The 19227-nt window shown below is 44.3% G+C and overlaps 2 protein-coding genes across 2 annotated transcripts; one reads left to right on the forward strand and one right to left on the reverse strand.

Moving 5' to 3' along the window:
* Positions 1-8831: 8831 nt before the first annotated feature.
* Positions 8832-13505, reverse strand: rpap3 (RNA polymerase II associated protein 3). Its single transcript, XM_068586493.1, has 17 exons — positions 13371-13505; positions 13019-13178; positions 12764-12931; positions 12570-12680; positions 12355-12482; positions 12124-12245; positions 11969-12039; positions 11751-11879; positions 11403-11530; positions 11182-11303; positions 10912-10982; positions 10678-10776; positions 10189-10388; positions 9875-10064; positions 9307-9404; positions 9122-9222; positions 8832-9030 (listed from the first exon to the last, which is right to left on the reverse strand). Exons 2-17 carry the CDS (start codon positions 13169-13171, stop codon positions 8945-8947), a joined length of 1977 nt encoding a protein of 658 aa, XP_068442594.1. The 5' UTR covers positions 13172-13178; positions 13371-13505; the 3' UTR covers positions 8832-8944.
* Positions 13506-14037: 532 nt separating this feature from the next.
* On the forward strand, positions 14038-16555 carry atp23 (ATP23 metallopeptidase and ATP synthase assembly factor homolog). Its single transcript, XM_068586751.1, has 6 exons — positions 14038-14243; positions 14487-14532; positions 14917-14998; positions 15088-15225; positions 15687-15770; positions 15864-16555. Exons 1-6 carry the CDS (start codon positions 14096-14098, stop codon positions 16065-16067), a joined length of 702 nt encoding a protein of 233 aa, XP_068442852.1. The 5' UTR covers positions 14038-14095; the 3' UTR covers positions 16068-16555.
* The last annotated feature ends 2672 nt before the right edge of the window (positions 16556-19227 follow it).

Below are 19227 nucleotides of genomic sequence, written 5' to 3' on the forward strand. Positions count from 1 at the left end.
CCGTTGCTCTTCTTGCGTTTAGGGTCCGATCGGAGCCCGTCTACTCGTCCTGAAGAGGCCTCAGCTGTGCTGCTGCTGACCTTCATCTTTTCGGCTGCCTTCTCACTGTGACAGGTGAGGCTTACTAATGCAGCAATTATGATCCGAGCGACAGGTGTCTTTTTGTTGCTTTTAATCTATGAATAATATGTTTTATTTCATATTACTCGGTTGAATTATTTTAGCTGTGCAGGCATTTACAGACCTTTCGTCCCCACCATCATGTTAACAATTCCTCTCTTTATCTCTCTTTCTCCGTCTTTGTCTCAGTCCGTTAGATCTTTCTCGCTGTGAATGAATTTCTGAGGAAGAAAGGCATTTGATCTGTGGAGAGCTATTGACTCATGGACCGGTGGTTTCACGCTGCTTTCTTCTCCGTTGGTGTGGCAGGTTGACAGGAGGCCGAACCCTGTTTGCACCTTCTCGTAAGAGGCATGGAAAAGCACTTCAATATCCAAGTGTGGACGTGTGATGGATTAGTTGGCTTTGTAAGATTCTTCCACATCGATGCAAGTGAAATGTTGATGTCTACATGGCAAAAATGTAAATCTAAGTAAGATGTAATATCTTAAATCAAGGCATTACACGCTTGTTTTTTGATTGACAAGATATTTCTTCTTATCAGGCAGTTTTTATTTTAGAGCATTTCACTTGTTTCAAGAAGTCTTGGCAAGTCAAATTTTCCTGTTCTGTTGGCAGATAATTTGTCTTATTTCAAGTAATATTTCCCTCATTTTATTACTTTTTTTTCTTGTTTTTGGAAGCTGAATTTTTGCAGTGTATGAACAAATAAAATGCACTGATGACTTGAACCACGATACAAAGACCTTTTCTTCAGCAACCACGTACTGCATGTGCAATTTGAGGCAAGTGTTTTAAACATAAACATCACAAAATCAGTTTATATATCTCAGTAATCTCCCACTTTATATCAGAGAAAATACTGTACATTGATGCAGAGACCTCATCACGTCAATTATTCGTGCTAATCTTGAAAAAGAGCTTAATCTTGTCTCTGCCCCCCCCCCCCCCTCCCTCCACACACACACCACCAGTTTTAAGTGACATTAATTCACATAAAAAGGCAGTATCCATAACGGCAATTAATTTAGAAAACATCACCAGCACAGCCTCATCATCCCTTAATTGGTCTGAAATTGTCTTTCGAAAAAGGGGGGCGCATTTTCATGAAGGATTATTATTCATTAAGGACATTCCTTAAATGATTCACTGTATCCGGTCACAAGTAACAACTCGCTATGGTGAAGCAAAGAGCTAAACAACTGGATTTAGGGATGGTTGCTGACTTTAGCCTGTATCTTCCACATACAATGAAGTGTGTGTAACTAATTATATTTCATTTTCAAACATGTACACTCTGCTAACCACAGCAACACACCAACATGCCAACAAGCAACATGTCCTCCTCCTCGGGGCTCGCTCCAGTTGCTCAATGGCAACTCCTGGATGAAACCAACACCATAGGGAGAGGGACTTACTGAGGTATGGTCTACGGCACAAGTAGCAGAATACACTTGAATCATGCACATATTAATTAAAACCAAAGACTATCCTAAAATATAAATAGGAAATAATAAGAATAGAAATCCAAAATCTGGTGGACTGCCCCCCCCCCCCCCCTCCTCCTCCAGCATGAATATGTCTGTGACCCTTTCAACATCGGGACCAGACTCAGGTGTTTTTGCTGGAAATGACCTGAACCTACTGAATTCATACCGATCACAAAGCTGTCATTAGTTTTAATCTGACGACAGGAGGGTGAGGGAGATCAGTTTGTACACCACCACCAGTCCCAAGAAGAGGTCTTATAACACAATAAAAGAAGACCCCCGCTACACACACACACACACACACACACACACACACACACACACACACACACCTGTGATGCTGTTGATTCAGCCTGGGCTCCACCTGCAGGTTGGATGGTGATGAAATACTTCTGAGCTCCGGCGTGAGAAGTGGCGTAATCACACATTTCCAATCAGATGAGGTGCATTTCATTTACGTGGTGATTTGTACGTGTCAAAATGTAAGGTCAGTCCGAAACCTCCCCACACTTCATGTGTTCCTGTAATCTCATTCACGGCAAACAGCAGTGACAGTTTGAAGACACACCCAGGGTTCGTATCGGTCCACTGACAAACACTTACTGAGAAGTGCTTTACAGTGTGTACTCATTTGTGCTTTGATCAAACAAAGAAGATTTGTAAATCAGCTGAGATTTCATTTCCAAAGTTAGATTTGAACTTGCGTCACAGCTTTTGATGAGGTCATCGTAACCGGGAAGATAAAGGGACTCAGGCAGCAATTGAAATATAAATTAAAACTTGCGAGACAGTTTGTGAGGCACAATTAAAAGTTATATTTCTAACAGATGAGAAAATTGTAATGCAACTCTCACTGTATATATTTAGGTGCAACTCCTCATCTCCTGAGATAAACAATTTTAGTTAAAAGTAAAAAAATAAATAAAAATGAAGTAATGCCACGATCTCTTTGACAAACATTAGCAGAACCCCAAAGAACAAAACTAAAACATATCAGATCTCACAGGCAGCTAGAGTTGTATTCTATCAAGGCGCTGTGATTAATTGAGTTTAGAGTCTTTACATCCGCAACCGCAGGCTGATATGAACAAGTGAACAATCCACATGGTCAAGCGTGCAAGGTACAAAGAAACCGCAACCCGCTGAAGCCAAAAGCAGACAACAGGTCGCCTGCTTGCATGTACGCACGCCCTCTGCAGAGAATAGAGCCAGCTGATAACCTGCATGCTGCCCTCCTTTGCCAGTAACATTAAAGCCATTTGTGGTCTGTGTTTTGTAATTAGCGGTGTGATAAGAGTGGGCAAGGCCTCCCCCCTTCATGCTTTATAAGAGTGTGGATGGTTTTTAAGAGCGTGGATAGCTGTTTGGACATTCTGCAGCAGCATGGATCCTCACTCCGCCGGTCTGCTGCTGCTGCTACTCACCTGTCTGGCAGGTAAGAGAGGGCGCCCTGCTCGCAGTAGAGCTATCAGTTAAATACTGACATTGTCTTCTTTCTTTAGCGTTCATTATTGTTGCTAATGCATTCTCGTCTCTCATAACCAAGGTGCTTCTACCAGTGAAACTAGGGAGGCTGGAGCCATGGGGGTAACCCCATGTAAGTTCACTTTAATTCTGAATTCCCTTATCAAATGTTTTTTTTTAAATGCATCAAAGCAATCTTCATACATGTATATAATGCTTCATGTCCCTTGAATAGTTTTGAATCTGAAAAAAAGGTGCACAACTTGTGTGTCCTATTGCAGACGGGCCGGCCTTCTTGAAGATCGATGGGGTCAGTGTGGTGACGGTGGGAATCCCATATTATTTCCAGTGCCAGGCACAATGCTTCCCGAGCTGTGATTTCAGATGGACAAGGGGTAATGTGACCACTCAGGGTCCCATCCTGAGCCTGCAGCTCCTGCACCCGAAGCCAACAGAGACCCTGACCTGCACGGTGAACAACCCGACAACAGGGAGGTCAGCATCCGTGCAAAAGACGATGCAAGTGACGGGTACGAGTGAAGACTGAAGGGATGTCAAATGCATGAGTTTCCTCAGCTTTGCACTTCCTTCAACCAAATCTATTTCCAAACTTTGCAGCTGGGCCATCAAACATACAGATCATCGGTCCAACCTTTATGAGTGAAGGAGTCGTATCCAACTTCAGCTGCTTGGCCAGCTGCTACCCGTCCTGCAGCTACTCGTGGACGGTTAGCTATGAAGGGCAGACGCTGACAACGCACGAGGGCGAGACCCTTTCTTTGAGTCCATACAGCAGCACCGTCATCGCCGAAAAAATGACATGTGTGGCCGAGGACACCGTCTCGCATCTCTTCATCTCTACGACGCAGACGCTGATGGTGGCAAGTATGTGAAATCAACCCCACTGGTTCATGTTAGAGGAGTTTGGTGAAACATGAAGGAAGTCAGTCCAATTGTTTGATTCTCTGTACTATTTCTGGAACTAGATTAGCTTCTGGTCGTCTCTGATTACAACGGATTGCATTTTTGTTTTACGACCCTCAATGACTCGGCGATGCAGTGTCAATACCTTTGAAAAACTAGTAGACGCAAGTTAAGGCGAGATTCTTTTTTGACACTTTGGTTTCACGATCCAATGCAACTTGGTGAAATGAGCCCAATACATTCAAACTCCTTGTTCTCAAACGCCTTCTTTAGGTACGACTGGCATCAGCATCCAGGGTCCCACTACAGTGACGATGGGACGAAAGTATTCATTCACATGCTATACGGCGTGCGTCCCGATGTGCAGCATTATGTGGGAGTACATGGGCAAGTCTTTCCCGGGTGACCAAACCGAGATTCCCATCTTGCATCAGGGGGACAAGAAAAAGTTTGCCAGTTACTTCCATATCACGCTTAGCGACTACATGAAAATTGAGACGCTGACCTGTGTGGCAACAAACCCTCTCTCCAAAGATAGTGTAAACTCCTCGATGGAACTAACTGTCATCGGTGAGTCGGCGGCTTTTCTTCCACTTTGATTGTTTTAGGTGATCAGATCATGTCTTTGCTAATCACATCATGTCTTTCATGTTCATTGCCCCCGCGCAGACCCCATCTCGGTGCGTCCCAGCTCCCAGGCCCTGCCAGTGGCGGGCAAGGCTTTCTCCCTGCAGTGCCTTGGCTCCCAGAACCCAGCCTCCATCACATGGCTGAAGAACAAACAGCCAATGCCGGCTTCTGAAAGAGTGCATTTTACCCCGGACAACGTCACGATGACCTTCAGTCCTCTCCTGCCGGCAGATGACGGTTCATACCAATGTGTGGTGGCAGAGGGGGGGCCCCTCATCCAGTCTATGGACTACGCGTTGCATGTTAACTGTAAGTACGTGTCTACGCTATGCTTCAACATGGATGGTCCATTAATACCTCCAATTATTGAGCTCCCACACAGCTTGAGCGCCTATCCATCAAGAAAGATCAATTCCACGTCCACTACTGGCACTGCCTGGACACCCACCAAACTCTGATGCACTTCCTTTTCAGTGTTCGCAATGCGATGGCAACAATATTAAAATGTCTGTCCGTCCGTCTGTTTTACCTCCAACCGCAGACGGGCCGTCCTCAGTGGTGATCAGCGGGGTGGACACGATGACTTTTGGAATGTCGTACGACTTCAACTGCTCGGCAAGCTGCTACCCGGCATGCAACTTCACCTGGACGTGGGATGATCACACCTCTCAGGGCCCGGAGCTGAGCCTGCGGCTGGTGGAACCAGTGCGAACGCTCAACCTGACCTGCACGGCAGTCAATCCCACGACCGAACTATCAGTCGGCGTCCAAAAGACGCTGAAAGTGCAAGGTAATTTTTGGAAGAAAGAATTAAATGATTTGCAGCTCATGTGTTTTGTTTCTTAAACCAATTTCCAATGTTTCAGCCGGACCAACAAATGTACAGGTCAGCGGTCCAACCTTTCTGACTGCAGGAGTTGTGTCCAACTTCACCTGCTCAGCTCACTGCCACCCCTCCTGCAACTTCTTCTGGACCGTTACCTGGGATGGGGAAACGCTCATCACTGCGGAAGGCAGCACACTTTCTGTCAATGTGCCTGCCAGCGCTGCCATCTTAAATGTAGTTGTGATGTGTAAGGCTGAGGGCGCCGTCTCACATCTCTCCATCGAGAAGTCCCGGGAGCTGCCATTGGCGAGTACGTGAAAGAGGTCGCCTCCGATGAGAACAGTCAAGAAGCAACGAACACGTGTTGCTTTGTTGAGTAGCATCGAGGACAATGTTTAAAGATCAAATTGAAACTAAAGAATGGGGATGTTCCAAAGTCATTTTGAGACCTTGCTCTACTCCGTAATAGCGCTTTGACTACTGGATCATTTGAATTAGATGACTGAGCAGCACAATAAATTTAGATGTCTTTTGGTCATCTCCATCTGTAGGGGTATCCAACCTTACCATGGTCGGAGACAGCGCGGTGGCGATTGGAGAACGCTACACATACAAATGCTTCGCCGTGTGCACTCCGTCCTGCGATTTCACTTGGATGTTCATGGGGAAGCTTTTCGAGGGCGATCGGCTGGATCTCACCGTTAGCGACTACTCGAAAATCGAGCCCCTGACCTGTGAGGCGACAAACACTTTATCCAACGTCACCATCACCGCCACCATGAACCTCACCGTCACCGGTGAGTCTGCGATATTGCTCCCACAGATTTATTTTGCCCGGCAAAATATAATAAAGTGCCCCATGGCATGCTGCTGGAGCCCTTTCTATTTCCCCTCAGTCCTGCCCCTCAGACAGTCGGCCACTGAGACATACTGTGGGAACATTGTGGCCATAGTTATGTTCATTGCTTTTTGCTGTCACTTGACATTTTTATATCTTTGCAGATCCGTTCTCAGTGCAACCCTCCTCTCAGGCCCCGCCCGTTGAGGGCAAGCCTTTCACTCTCCAGTGCGTTGGCCCCCAGAAACCAGCCTCCATTGTATGGCTCAAGAACCACAGGCGAATACAAAATGCGAGCGATTGGGTGCATTTCTCCCCAGACAACACCACAATCACCTTCGGTTTCCTCTTGCAAGAGGATGACGGGTTATACCAGTGTGTGGTAGTGGAGGGTGAGAACTGCACCATCCACGTCAACACGCTGGTGGTAGCCGTCCAGGGTGGAATCCCCATCCTGTCCGTTGGCTACCTCATGAAAGTAAACTGTGAGTATACCAGGCTCAGGGATGTCGGTGTACATTCGCTGCCGTTTCTTGGGCAGAAGCAGTCGCTTGTCTGCTCCAGGCAAGCGCGATAACGCTGGGGCAAAAGCAGATTACAGGTTGCATACATGACGTTTTAATGTGCTAGTTTCAGAGATAGCGGTCGGCAGATTTATTTTGCCAGGTAACTGCTTCACTTTGCTTTTACAGTCTTTATACAAAGCTAAGCTAGTCTTTTCTATCAGATTGCATATACAGCATCCAAACATGAAAGTGGTATGTCAAATGTCAAAAATATTTATTTAAAAGGGAACTGTCAATGTGTTGACAACCCAATCAGTACAGAGTATTCAATAAGTCGTCTTGTATCACCCAGACGGGCCAAATGAGCTGCTCATTACAAAACCCAACGACGGGGCGGTGGGTGAGATGACGCTGGTTCAGCCGGGATCTACAACAGAGCTGCAGTGCTTAGCCCACTGCTTCCCCGTCTGCCTCATCACCTGGTTCTACGAAGGCGCCGTCCTGTCTACCAATGCCTCCATATCCTTCACGCCTGTAATACCTCCGTACACGGCCTCCCTCTCCTGCATGGCATCCAACCCGGTGACGGGGAAAAACGGATCCGCTGTGACCGAAGTGGTGGTGCCTAGTAAGCAAATGTCCGGGGTTGAAGTAAGAAATTGATGGACTTCTTCTGCATCTTGATACTCGTTCGAGGAGGTTTATGTGGCTCTTCTCTGACAGACGGACCAACGAATGTCGTCATCACCGGACCAGCGGCTCTTGAAATCGGGGTGACGGCGCACTTTGTTTGCTCAGCGAAGTGCGCGCCTCCCTGCAGCTTCACGTGGACCGTGTACGGGCAGACGATGAAGGGGAGCGGGGTCGACATCACCGTGAACCGCCACGTGTCCAAAGAGTCCATCAGCTGCCAGGCTGAGAACGGATACACCGGGAAGACAGCGACAGTCAACGAGACGCTCACCGTCTCAGGTACACAGGCCGCCGTCGCAGGTTTGAGTATTCAGACCAAGTTTAAAAGCTGTTATCTCGCTCTGATTTATGATGTTTTTCCCCCTGTAGATCCTCATTGGTGCGGATGTTGAAACACCGGAAAAACTGCACTCATTCATCAACTTTACATTCACCTGATGTGCCAAGTTGCTCGGCACACAAGGGAGCGCAAAGTTGTCATTTGGTAATCTTCTTATGAACGACAATTACTGTACCCGTACGGCTGTATTTGCTCAAACATTGTGTACTCTAACTGTGATGGACTGGCGACCTTAATAGGGCGTTCCACCAATGGGCTCTAACCTCTTTATGACCATGAACAAGAATAAACAGAAATGATGTTGTGTGCTTGAGTAATAACGTTTTGGGGTTAACAAAGCTAATCTTATTTTCCTTCATGATTTGACTTGCCAAACAATATGCACTATTATGCTTAATAAACAAAGAACTTCTGCACTTTTTCTGATAACCCAGTACCAATTCATCACCCATGTGACATATCTGAGATTATGCAATACTGATTTCAAAGAATGTTTTTTTACTGCGGCAGTGATTTACAATAACAGCTCTCACACAGTACAAATTACACATTTAATTATTGTTCAGCTTCTGAAAAGAGACTTAGTAGTCCACCGTCAAGCTCAGCCGGACCAATCTAGACTTGCGCTGCATTCAAATAGTATTGGGAAGTTGGAAATTCCCACTTTGTGTTCAGGGAACATCCCGTCTGGTCGTGGTATGATCGCATATTTGTTTCAGGTTTGCATGCCGATACATTTATGAAAATAGTTGTGAAGTAAATGGTTAAACATCTGCACAGTAACTTTACAGATTTGTTTTCAAATATTATGACTAATGACATTGTATTAGAGAACAGGATTCTGCACTGGAGATTCATGTCTTTATCAACTTAAACTCTAAAATGAAGAACTAAGATCAACAATTTGTGAATTTCTGACAAATCAGGGCTATTCATAACCCTGATTTGAAGTCGATAACATTGTATTTCCACAGGGCCATAACACAGCAGTCCAACTGAATGAAAGTGAATGAAAGTTTATTCAGGAGTAGAATATACCTACATTGTTCCTTTGGCTTTAAAAACAATGTAGTACTGCAGGTTTAAAATGTAAAGTCTATCGAGCCCGCAGCGTCACACACCGTACTTCTTCTGCAAGGCAGCGACTGATGAGCCCTCCGGCGCCGCTTGGTGAAGGAAGTCAAACAGTTCTTTAAGCACTGAGGGAGAGAAAAGTAGTAAAGCACATTATCAACGTGGCTAAGGAAGGAGTACGAGTCAACCGCGAGGACACACCAAGGAGACTCCCACCTTCCTTCTCCGGGGACGACAGGAACATGACAGCCATGTCGAAGCGCCTCACACTGGCCAGACTCCTGAGGATCTCCAGCGTGACGGCCGGTGCTTCGTTCCTGCGCGAGAGCGGTGTTAAAGCACAGGAACGACACCAGGGCCAGACAGACAGTTCTTTTCCAGAAGCATCTTTTTAAACTCACTTGATATAGAAACCATGCAGCGACCTCAGGAGCTGATTGAGAATGTCCGGTTCAAGGGAGTTGCGAAAAATGTTTGCGAACGCCTCGGGTTTGATTTGCTGCAAGACAAGAAGAAAAACAAGAGGGACTTTGAACGTTGGTTTAAAGTAAATGTTGCAGGATGGTCTGGACATTTTGGCTGCGTTGAGCAGCAATTCTGACTTGTTTGTTGAATTCATCCTAGATATTGTATTGCGTAATAACCTAAAGTCTCTCAGAATTAAAAAAGGAATCAAATAAAGCTCTTACATCAACTTTAAGATTTCAGATTCAAGATAATATAAAGGAGACTTACATCTGTGGAAATCAGACTGATTTGACATGTGCAATGAGAAAAATAAATCATAAAAATCCTTAAAGAATTATCAATAAACATCTTTTCCACCACACTGCCTCAGATAGGAAACTTGGCCTAATCTGCATATGTCAATACCGACGCTGTGCTGACGTAGTTAAACTGTCCGAACGCACAAACATGAAGTTGTCACTTGTAAAGTATATATTTTGATTCTACAAACAACCAGCTCACCCTCAGATATCTGTAAATCACTTCGGGTTGGTTTCCGACCCTGCGGAGGTCGGCCTCCAGCTGGAAGCTGTTGGCGGGTGGAGGAGGCAGCTGACAGTCTGCTGCTGTCGACGAGGCGCTCGCGGACGGGTCAGCGGGGGGAGCGATTTCCCTCTGCGCTGGCTGTTTGGTCGGCCTGCTCGCAGGGACTCTGGGGAACAGAGGCAAAACATCTGCTTACAGGGCGGAATAATCAATACCACATTCCACAAATTACTGCAACGTTTAGGGCTTTATAGACAGCAATTAAATATCGGGGAGGTGGCGCCACTCACGGGTCAGATGTGTGCGATGGGACTTCCGCTATCTCCTCAATCTTGATCATCTTGGCGCTGGGTGACGTCGACAGCAGAGACGATTCATCCTCAGCCTCCCTCGGAGCCTCTGGGACGAAGAACTTGGGCCCACCGGACTCCACTTTAGACAACGTCACCTCGCCGCTCACTTCCTCGATATCAATCCTCCTCAGGGGTTTCTGAAGAGCAGCGGATGATCAGAATCAGTCAAACGATATCAGATCAAGATGCCACAAAATGAACAGTACAGAATCCAGGTGTTCACTTTACACGCCACCTGCTGGACCAATAGAGCTAACGCATGTGGTTTACATGAGGAATAATAAACTACTCCTGACAATGTATGTTACCGTCATAAATGTATTTGCTAAATAAAAAGGAGAATCACAATTTCCTGGAGCCCGAAGTGATAACTTCAAAAGTCAAACTTTCTGTCAATCAACAGGTTGATTTATCTCTAAAACTCACTGTTGACCGCAGATGTGTTGGTTTGTCTACCGGCTGGATGGTTCTCCTCTGTGTGCCGTCTGGTGTCTGGAGGAGGCCGCTGCTCGCCACGTTCTGACACTACAGAATGACATCAAGAAAACAGAAGTGAAGTCTGTGGAAAATAAACCTAATAAAGTCAGACTTTGGTATTCAAGCATTTATTCTTCTGTTCTCACAACAGCTGGACTTGTAACACAATAGGAATAAACATACGTTATGGATTTTCTCGAGCTCATTCAGGGCCTGTTTGTTCCCTGGCTCCAGTTTCAACACCTCACGGAAATCTGTAACACACAGACACACACAAAAACAATATGTTTGTATGTAACCAAAGAGTCAACATCCGATAAAAAATGATCCATGCTCATATTATTTCAGTGCAATTTTCTGGCAAATCACTTGGTTTTCCGGACGTTAAAATAAACAGACGACATGTAGCTGCTGCTGTTTGCCTTTAGAGGACAGTGTTGCTCTATTCAGCACCTTGTCTGGCATCCTCCAGTTTCCCTAAAGCCACTCTGGCAGTGCCACGCCGGGCAAAAGCCTTGGAGTAAGTTCTGTCCAGACAAAGGGCGTCGGTGCAGTCCGCCTCTGCTTCCATATACCTGCAGCAAACAGAGACAAGAAAAAGGTTTCACTATTTTCCAGACGCCTTTTCACTCTAATAAACAAAAATATACAAGAGAAATAAAGGTTGAGCCTACCTCTCCAGCTTGAGGAAGGCCATGGCTCTGTTGGCGGGCAGCAGGGCGTTCATGCTGTCCACCTCCATGCCTCTGCTGTAGCATTCGACAGCCGCTTCATACTTCCCCTCTTTAAAATAGGCGTTCCCCTGAAAAAGCACGTTTGGAAAACTAAAGAAAACTATTTCCAAACAATGAATATCAGAATCAAAACCTTTCCTTTTGGACTAAACAGTTCAGCAACTGTATTATGAACAGCTCACTCTTTTGCATGTTCTTAACCATGTAGGTCACTATGCATGCTTCCTGACCAGAGCTAGAAAAGCAAAAAAAAAGGGGTAATTAAAATGGCACTGGACCACAGCTTACTCTGTCCTTTTGTACAGCCGCCTCCTGTCGTCTCTGCTGCTCCTCTATCAGTCTCTGCTGCTTTAGGTCCACTGTGGGAGCCTCCTGTGGGGCTACATTCAGGGTGGCTGGTGTTCGATGACCAATAGTCTGAAACCAGCCAGAGAAAGAGAGGAAATAAAAGAGGAGACGACTTGGGACAACAGGCTCAACCCCCAACCCAAACCTTTCCCACACACCTCTGTGATTTTTTCCACTTCGTTCTGTGCCTCCACGTTCCCGGGGTCAAGCTTGAGAACCATCTCATAATCTATTTAGAAACCGAATTGTGATGTTATCTCAGTGTGCTCAAGGTAAATAAACGATCGAACACCTTGGACAGTTAGTTTGTCACCTTCTAATGCAGATTCATATTTCTTCAGCGCAAACCGTGCTGCTCCTCTCCGTGCATACGCTTTGAAGTAGTTGCTGTCCAGAGCAATCGCCAAGTTGCAGTCGGACTCTGCCACAGCATACCTGCAAAGGAAAAAGTTGTCAATGACAATCTTAATGTTGTTATTTATATTCAAAATAAAATGTACTTTTATAGTACAAGACAGAAGCCTTTCAACCCCATGTCGTTTACTTTTTGAGTCTAAAGAAGGCGGTGGCTCGGTTTGTGGGAAGCACAGGGTTGCGAGGATCGGCACCCATCCCTCTGGTGTAACACTCGACAGCATCGTCGTACTTCCCATCTTTGAAAAACGCGTTGCCCTAAAAAAAAAAAAAAAGAATAATCGGCTTTAGGAAAAGGTGACTTTTTCTAACCGTTGGTTTGTTGTATTGCAGTACTTCTCATACCTTTTCTCTCTCAGACATGGCTTTCTCTTGATCAGCTGTCGCTTCCTCAGAGTCGGACTCATTTGACTCTGCTGGACTTTCCCCCTTATCCATCTCCGACAGAGCTTTGTCCTGCGACCACAGAAGCAGACGTCTTTAATCAACTACTCAATGATTTCACAGATCATGTTCAGAGTATTGTTTTTTAGACCTACCACGTCAAACTTGTCCCATGATCTATAGTCGTATGCTTTTATCCTTGATGCTTCTTTGGACTCTTCCGCCTTTGTGTCGCTGCTGCCCGTCGGCTCCTTCTTCTTCTTTTTCTTCCTTTCCCTCATCTTTGTTTTGTAGTCTTTGTTGCGCACAGGAGGGAGATTATTCTACAACAGAGACACAACACGCTACTGCCACCGGAAGGTAGTCTAGGACATCGCCTGCTCATGAGATGTGTAATAACAGGCCCAAACCTGGGTCTGCTGAGGTCCTCCCGCCCTCAGCTCCGCATCCTTCTTCTTTATGTCCGTCTCCCAGCTCTCCAGCTCCGTCATGAAACTGTGCAGATCCTCCGCATTGTGCCGCAGCTGAAGCTGTAACTCAATGGCTTTGTTTCCCCCGGACATGTTTGCCCTGTGAAACAGACATTTGTTGTGGAGACATTCTTAACACGTTTTGCTGTAATTGTAGTATCAGGACAGCACGAGCGTCACGCCGTGGTGGTTTTGCGCGGCTAGCAGCTAGCTAGCTAGCAAAATACCTAACAATCGGAGCAAATTAAGAAAATGTAAGAGACTCTGTAGCTACTTGAACATTGTAAAATACCTGACACTTGTTTTCCGGCTGATAATTAAAGTTAAAATGCAGCTGCAGTTATTTTAGCTCAATACTACAACAATATGTGTCGTTATTCATAGGTCTCTGTTTATGATCGGAGCCATGACAGCCAAGTCCCAGCAGCCTTTGCGCTGCTAAGTCTGGGTTGGACGTAACCAAAGATCGTATATGTTACAACCACACAACCGATAACTTATTACAATAAGATTTTACTCTTGTAAATTTAAAAAAGTTCGTAAAAAACGAAAGGAACACATGTCACAGGTGTTGGTTTTATTAGTGCACAATGGACGTTGACATTTTTGTGGTTTCATCATCTTATTAACTGTACATCCCTCGGTTTGGAATTACTCCCACATGACTGTCTACTGTTTTGTGGCTCGCTTTCGGCTTTGGTCCAACATTGCGCTAAGAGTTAAACACTCTCCTACACGTTCTGAATAGATGATCTATACCTCTTTCTATCGCTAAACAAAAATGCATTGGGGAAAAAATAAATAATAATTTCATTGTATTTTTATATTAAATTAAATTGAATTGAATTATATTTCCTGACTTTTTTTTGCATAAAAAAAACAATTACAAATAAACATTACAATGAATTAAATATCTTTGACCTTTTGGGACCACGTGATCCACACAACAGCGATGACCTCTCTCGCTAGCTAAACCAATGCTAACATTCCCAGGTTGTTGTGACAGCGTTTTGCACAATGGAGCAGCCGAAACCAAAGGAGGAATATGGATACGATTTATTCCCGGAGAGAAACCCGGCCCAACACAAGAAGAACGCTATATCGAATAGCATGTTCACTTTCAACTACAAGTGTCATTTTATGTTGAAGCTAGCGACGGAAACCAGTGAGTGTTCGAGCGAGCTTGTTAGCCCTCGAGAGGGAACGTGATGCCAGCGGTGAACAGCGGATCACTTGTCTCATTAAGAGGCTTCTGTCAAATGTGGTTTTAAATGCCCGTGAAGTGTAAAGGTTAAAACCATGCTGACAGTGAAGCAGCATGGAGAGTGAAGCTAATTCAGCTAGCACTGGTTTCTGTCAATGGACGCTTGTTACATTCAGCTCGACCTGTTTTCTGTGCTTCTCTTAGGTCCGTACGCCAAACTCCTCCTCAGTGCCATGAAAAGTTCAGGATGGTGTGTATGAATAAAATAAATGTGTTTATCTTCAACTGTAATGCTTATAGTCCTGTAAAAATCCTGGGAATTATAGTTTAACATATTGTTTTACAAATGATACTACTGCTATCACTATCTAGATAATAATAATAATAATAATAATAATAATGATGATGATTATACAACATGTATTAGTTAAAACAAGTTTTAAAAAAGAAGTAATATAAGCAATTATAATGATAATTAACGGATGAAAATAATAATTCATCTCAAGTTGCACATGCATGTACACAAATGTAAATACTAGTTAATATTCACTATTTCTGCGTACTTTAATACTGTTACTGTTGTTAGACAAAAGGAAACAGATCAAGATGACTTTTCTTTCTCCTCTCAACACAGCCAAGTGTTAAAAGAACGGCATTTCTCCTGTGAAGATTGTGACGGGACAGTCAGCGGTGGCTTTGACGCCGATTCTTCTCAAGTAAGAAAGAGATCTCTGCTCCAGTAAAGATGCTGCCTGGTGGCGTTAAAATAAATCAATAATGAGCTTTGCGTTTGTTTGTTTTGCAGATTGTTTTGTGCCAGAACAACATCCACCAGCAGTCCCACATGAACCGTGTGGTCACCCATGAGCTCATCCATGCCTTTGACCACTGTCGTGCCCACGTAGACTGGTTCAGCAACTTGAAACATCTGGCTTGTTCTGAGGTGAGCGCCCATAGGCTGCATGTATGTGCAGACGGTGCACACTTTGGTTACTGAAGGACTCAGCCTGATTTGTGTCTCACAATCTTTGACAACAAAATATACGCAAAGCGTAGGGAAGAACTCAAAGCAGACATAATTTAATGTTGCAGTATACAAGTTATTATGACAAAAATAGTACGTATGTAATGCACAAGTGTGTCTTAATAAAACACTGCATTCGTTAGAAACTAATTCCAGCAGCGGATGGATACACATTTGGTGCTCTAGTATGTATTTACAGCATCATCAGACAGAAACTTAAAAGGTCCTTTTTAAAACTTTGAGGGTGAGGAGGTTGTGATGATTCTAATTCAACCACATCTCATTTTCTCCTCTAACTGCACGGTTACATTGTTTTGTTGTGAGTTAGAAAACAAAATGTTCGCTCTTTTTTCAAAGCCTTTTTTGTGTCAATATTTCAGATTCGGGCAGCCAACTTAAGTGAAGACTGCTCCTTTCGCAATGAATTCGCCAGGTTCAACTTTGGCTTGAAGCAGCATCATCAGGTACCCGCACTGGGCTAAATGTGACTTTCACTGGCGGGTATCAGAGCCGTGTCTGTAATCTAACGCTGGGATCCTGGTTTTTCCTCTGGACAGGCGTGCGTCAGAGGCCGTGCCCTTGGCTCCATCCTCGCTGTGAGGAAAATTAGCCGAGAGGAGGCGGAGAAAATAGTGGACGAGGTCTTCGACACGTGTTTCAATGACCACGCGCCGTTTGGACGAATCCCGCACAGCAAGAACGACGCTGGCTTTGCCTACAGAGATTATGAGAACAGAAGCCGGTACTATGCAAACCTTTAGTGTCGACGTCTTCTCATTTAACTCCCAAGGGTGCTGTGACTGCCGGTGACGCTGACAAACGCTCGGCATCGTCAGGGCCCTGATCACTATAGAAGCCCCAACATAATGACTGTCAAAAACGATCAAATCCCTTCAGAAGGGATTATCACATGATCATTTGTCCTTGGAACAGGAAAGCAAAGGACGGAGCTACAGCAAGTTTCATGTTCTACCTTAATTTTTTCTACTAATTCTGTATAAAGGGATTGTAAGGAGTGATTTTGCTGTGGAAGTGGATTATTAGATGAGTTCCCAGTGACTTATTTGCCATTTGCTTTTATCTGACCAATGGGTGCTTTTAAAGAAATACAGGATTTGCTTTTTGTCCATCGATATTGGGTGTGAAAGTCATTTGCTGACAAATGAGGATGTATTTCTCTCTCTCTCTTCCTCTTGTTGACACGTTGACCTCCACTCATTTCTTGTAAATAGAGCTCAATTAAATTAAACTGAATCAAGTTGTGTTAGAATTAAAGTTTGACTCTTCTGGGAAGAGTTGTTTGTGAGGACAAGAGGGGGATGGGTTGTTCGACGCTGGTGCAAAATATTTGATTTTCTGACCTGCCAAAGAAGCATAACTATGCACATTGCCGATTAGATCACCTTTTATGTCTAATCCCAAGAGAGAATTCTCCAAATTAACATGTGAGGCAAGCAATATAAGTAAAGAGAGAAAAGTTCTTCCACAACAACACGGTCAACTTTGTTCACATCTCCTCCGCAACTGTAAAATGTCACCGCTGACATCTTTATTAGGCATTAGCATTTAAAGAATCTCGTATCCCTCCACAGAGATTAATGAGGGAAAAAGTTATAAGGGAATTAGCCTCATAATCCCCCTCCATTCCTCTGCCTCCTCCTCCTCTTCTCCCTATCTCAAAGGCAACACCCTCTGCATCATAATCACAAAGACACTTGGTGTGTCTGCATTTGGAGTGTTGTATGCCACTTATCTCAACATTCTCCTCTTAGAAAACGCAAGATGAGCGTGGGCTCGAAGGACAAGGCGAGTGGGTGGGATGACGAGCGGAGAAGATTAGGTTAATTTTAGAAGCTTAACAGAAAATGATGAAAACAGCCTCGAGGCAGTGGGATTAATGTGAGACAAACACAAGAAAACAAAAAGGGAATGATATTGGGATTTGTACAGTCATACACTCCAGTAGGCTAAATAAATAAATCATACAAAACAAAAGAATAACTGCTTGAATTGTTCACACATCAAATACCAGCTACTAAACACATTTGATACAATTAGATTGTGGACGTTTTAATTGTCTTATTTCATGCTCTTGTACTGAGTTCGGGCCAGGATTTGAAGAATGCCTCTCAGCGAACTTGCGATCAAGTCTCGCATATACTTTCAACGCACAATTACTGAAGCAAAGCAGCCCCAGGTCCGGTGTGTAGTTTTGTGGACGTCTGGTGATGAGGTCGCAGATCACGTAAGTATAACAATTCTTATTTTCTTAGGTGAGTATACAAACAGGAAACAATACTTAATATTATATTTTGCCAAAATATCCTCCTAAATGCTACACGCTGTACCTTTAAAACAACCGCCATGTAAATGGTCTTCCTCCCAAAGTTGCTTAATCGCTAAATTGTTAAAAACTAGCACCTCAGTGACAGCTATACCGACAGCTTCTATCATGCTACTCTCTTTGCTTAACAATATAGTAAAGTAGGCTTTTATTTGGAAGACAAATTTAAGTGCAAGAGGCGTAAACACACAGCAACTTATAAAGGTCTCACGGAGAACATGTTAGCAACCAGTTGCTCATTAGCAGACACCAACGTTAGCGTTCATTTAATGTTGTGTTTCTGGTCACATAATATTTTGGTCTCCACCAACTGCTGAGGGACTATCTCCGTCTTTAGCTGCAGGAGTCTTCACCGTGTTAACCAGCGAGTAGCTAACTTTGATTAGCTAGGAGCTAACTTTTATTAGCTAGGAGCTAACTTTTATTAGCTAGGAGCTAACTTTAATAATTCTCTGTGGGTTTTACAGTACAGAGTAATTTCATCCATAAATGCAAACACACCAATTAGTCCAGATTTAAAGTAAAATATGTTTGTATGCCAAAACTGCTGCCAATTAAACAGCATGTTGAAGCAAAGCCATACAGTTATAAGGTAATTAAAGCAAAATTCCTCTGCTCCATCCATTTGACATTAGCAAATTCCCAGCTGGCGTATGGATTCTGGTCATCTACGTTTTCCTCCTCCATGACTGCAGTACCGTCCCCGGCCTTTGGGTGGCAGTTGGTGCCACTAATCCTCATCATAGGACCTCCAATCCAAACAAGAAAGAGCGGTTACTGTTTTATTGATACATATAATTGAAACCATTTCCAGGTGAATGTTTGGCCTTTTATGAGCGAAGCTCGGGCGCAGTAATGAAGTTGCCGCTGCGAAGAGCGACGACTTTCATTATTCCATCTATTCAAGCAGGCGGCACCCACTGTGATCTAATTAGGATGCTCCAGCAACACTGAATTCCCTTCACTAATCTGCTGTAGGACAACACATTAACCCCGAGAGCACTAATGAACTCATCTCATTAATTAGAATAATGCCAGATTTAGTTGTAGCGTGGAGAGGCGATGGAGTGCGAGGACACCCACTTGCCTTTGTGAAGTTTTAAGGTGTCTGCTCTTCACGGGGGTGGAGTTGATAATGAGAGACCGCTGAATTATTTAGCTGTACAGAGAGATCGGTATTTCTGGCCCTACTTTTTTTATCAGGAAGGCCATGAATGTTCCTGCACAATGCATATTTTCAGAATTAAATGAAAAGTAAGCGATGAGCTTCGGGGAAAATATGTTTGACACACACACACACACACATATTTGCTTCTCCATGTCTTGGATGACTTTGGAAGGAACGCGAGCAGACCTGGGGACACGTCGCTCGACACGGCATCCTTTGGCCAAGGTGGTCATTTTTCTGTCCCAACTCCAGGACTCGGGGGAAACACTTGAACAAAGGAAATATATTCAGTCCAGTCGCCTGTTCTTTAGCCCGAGGAGAACAATCTTATTCAGCTGATTGAGGACAAGAGTGCGTATCTGAAGATGGCCGCTGTCAACCTTGTTTTATCAGCCAACAGCATATCCGA

The sequence above is a fragment of the Clinocottus analis genome, unplaced genomic scaffold (assembly GCF_023055335.1).
Source record: "Clinocottus analis isolate CAN_PGR_092001 unplaced genomic scaffold, fCliAna1.0.p SCAF_20, whole genome shotgun sequence".
Taxonomy (NCBI): domain Eukaryota; kingdom Metazoa; phylum Chordata; class Actinopteri; order Perciformes; family Cottidae; genus Clinocottus; species Clinocottus analis.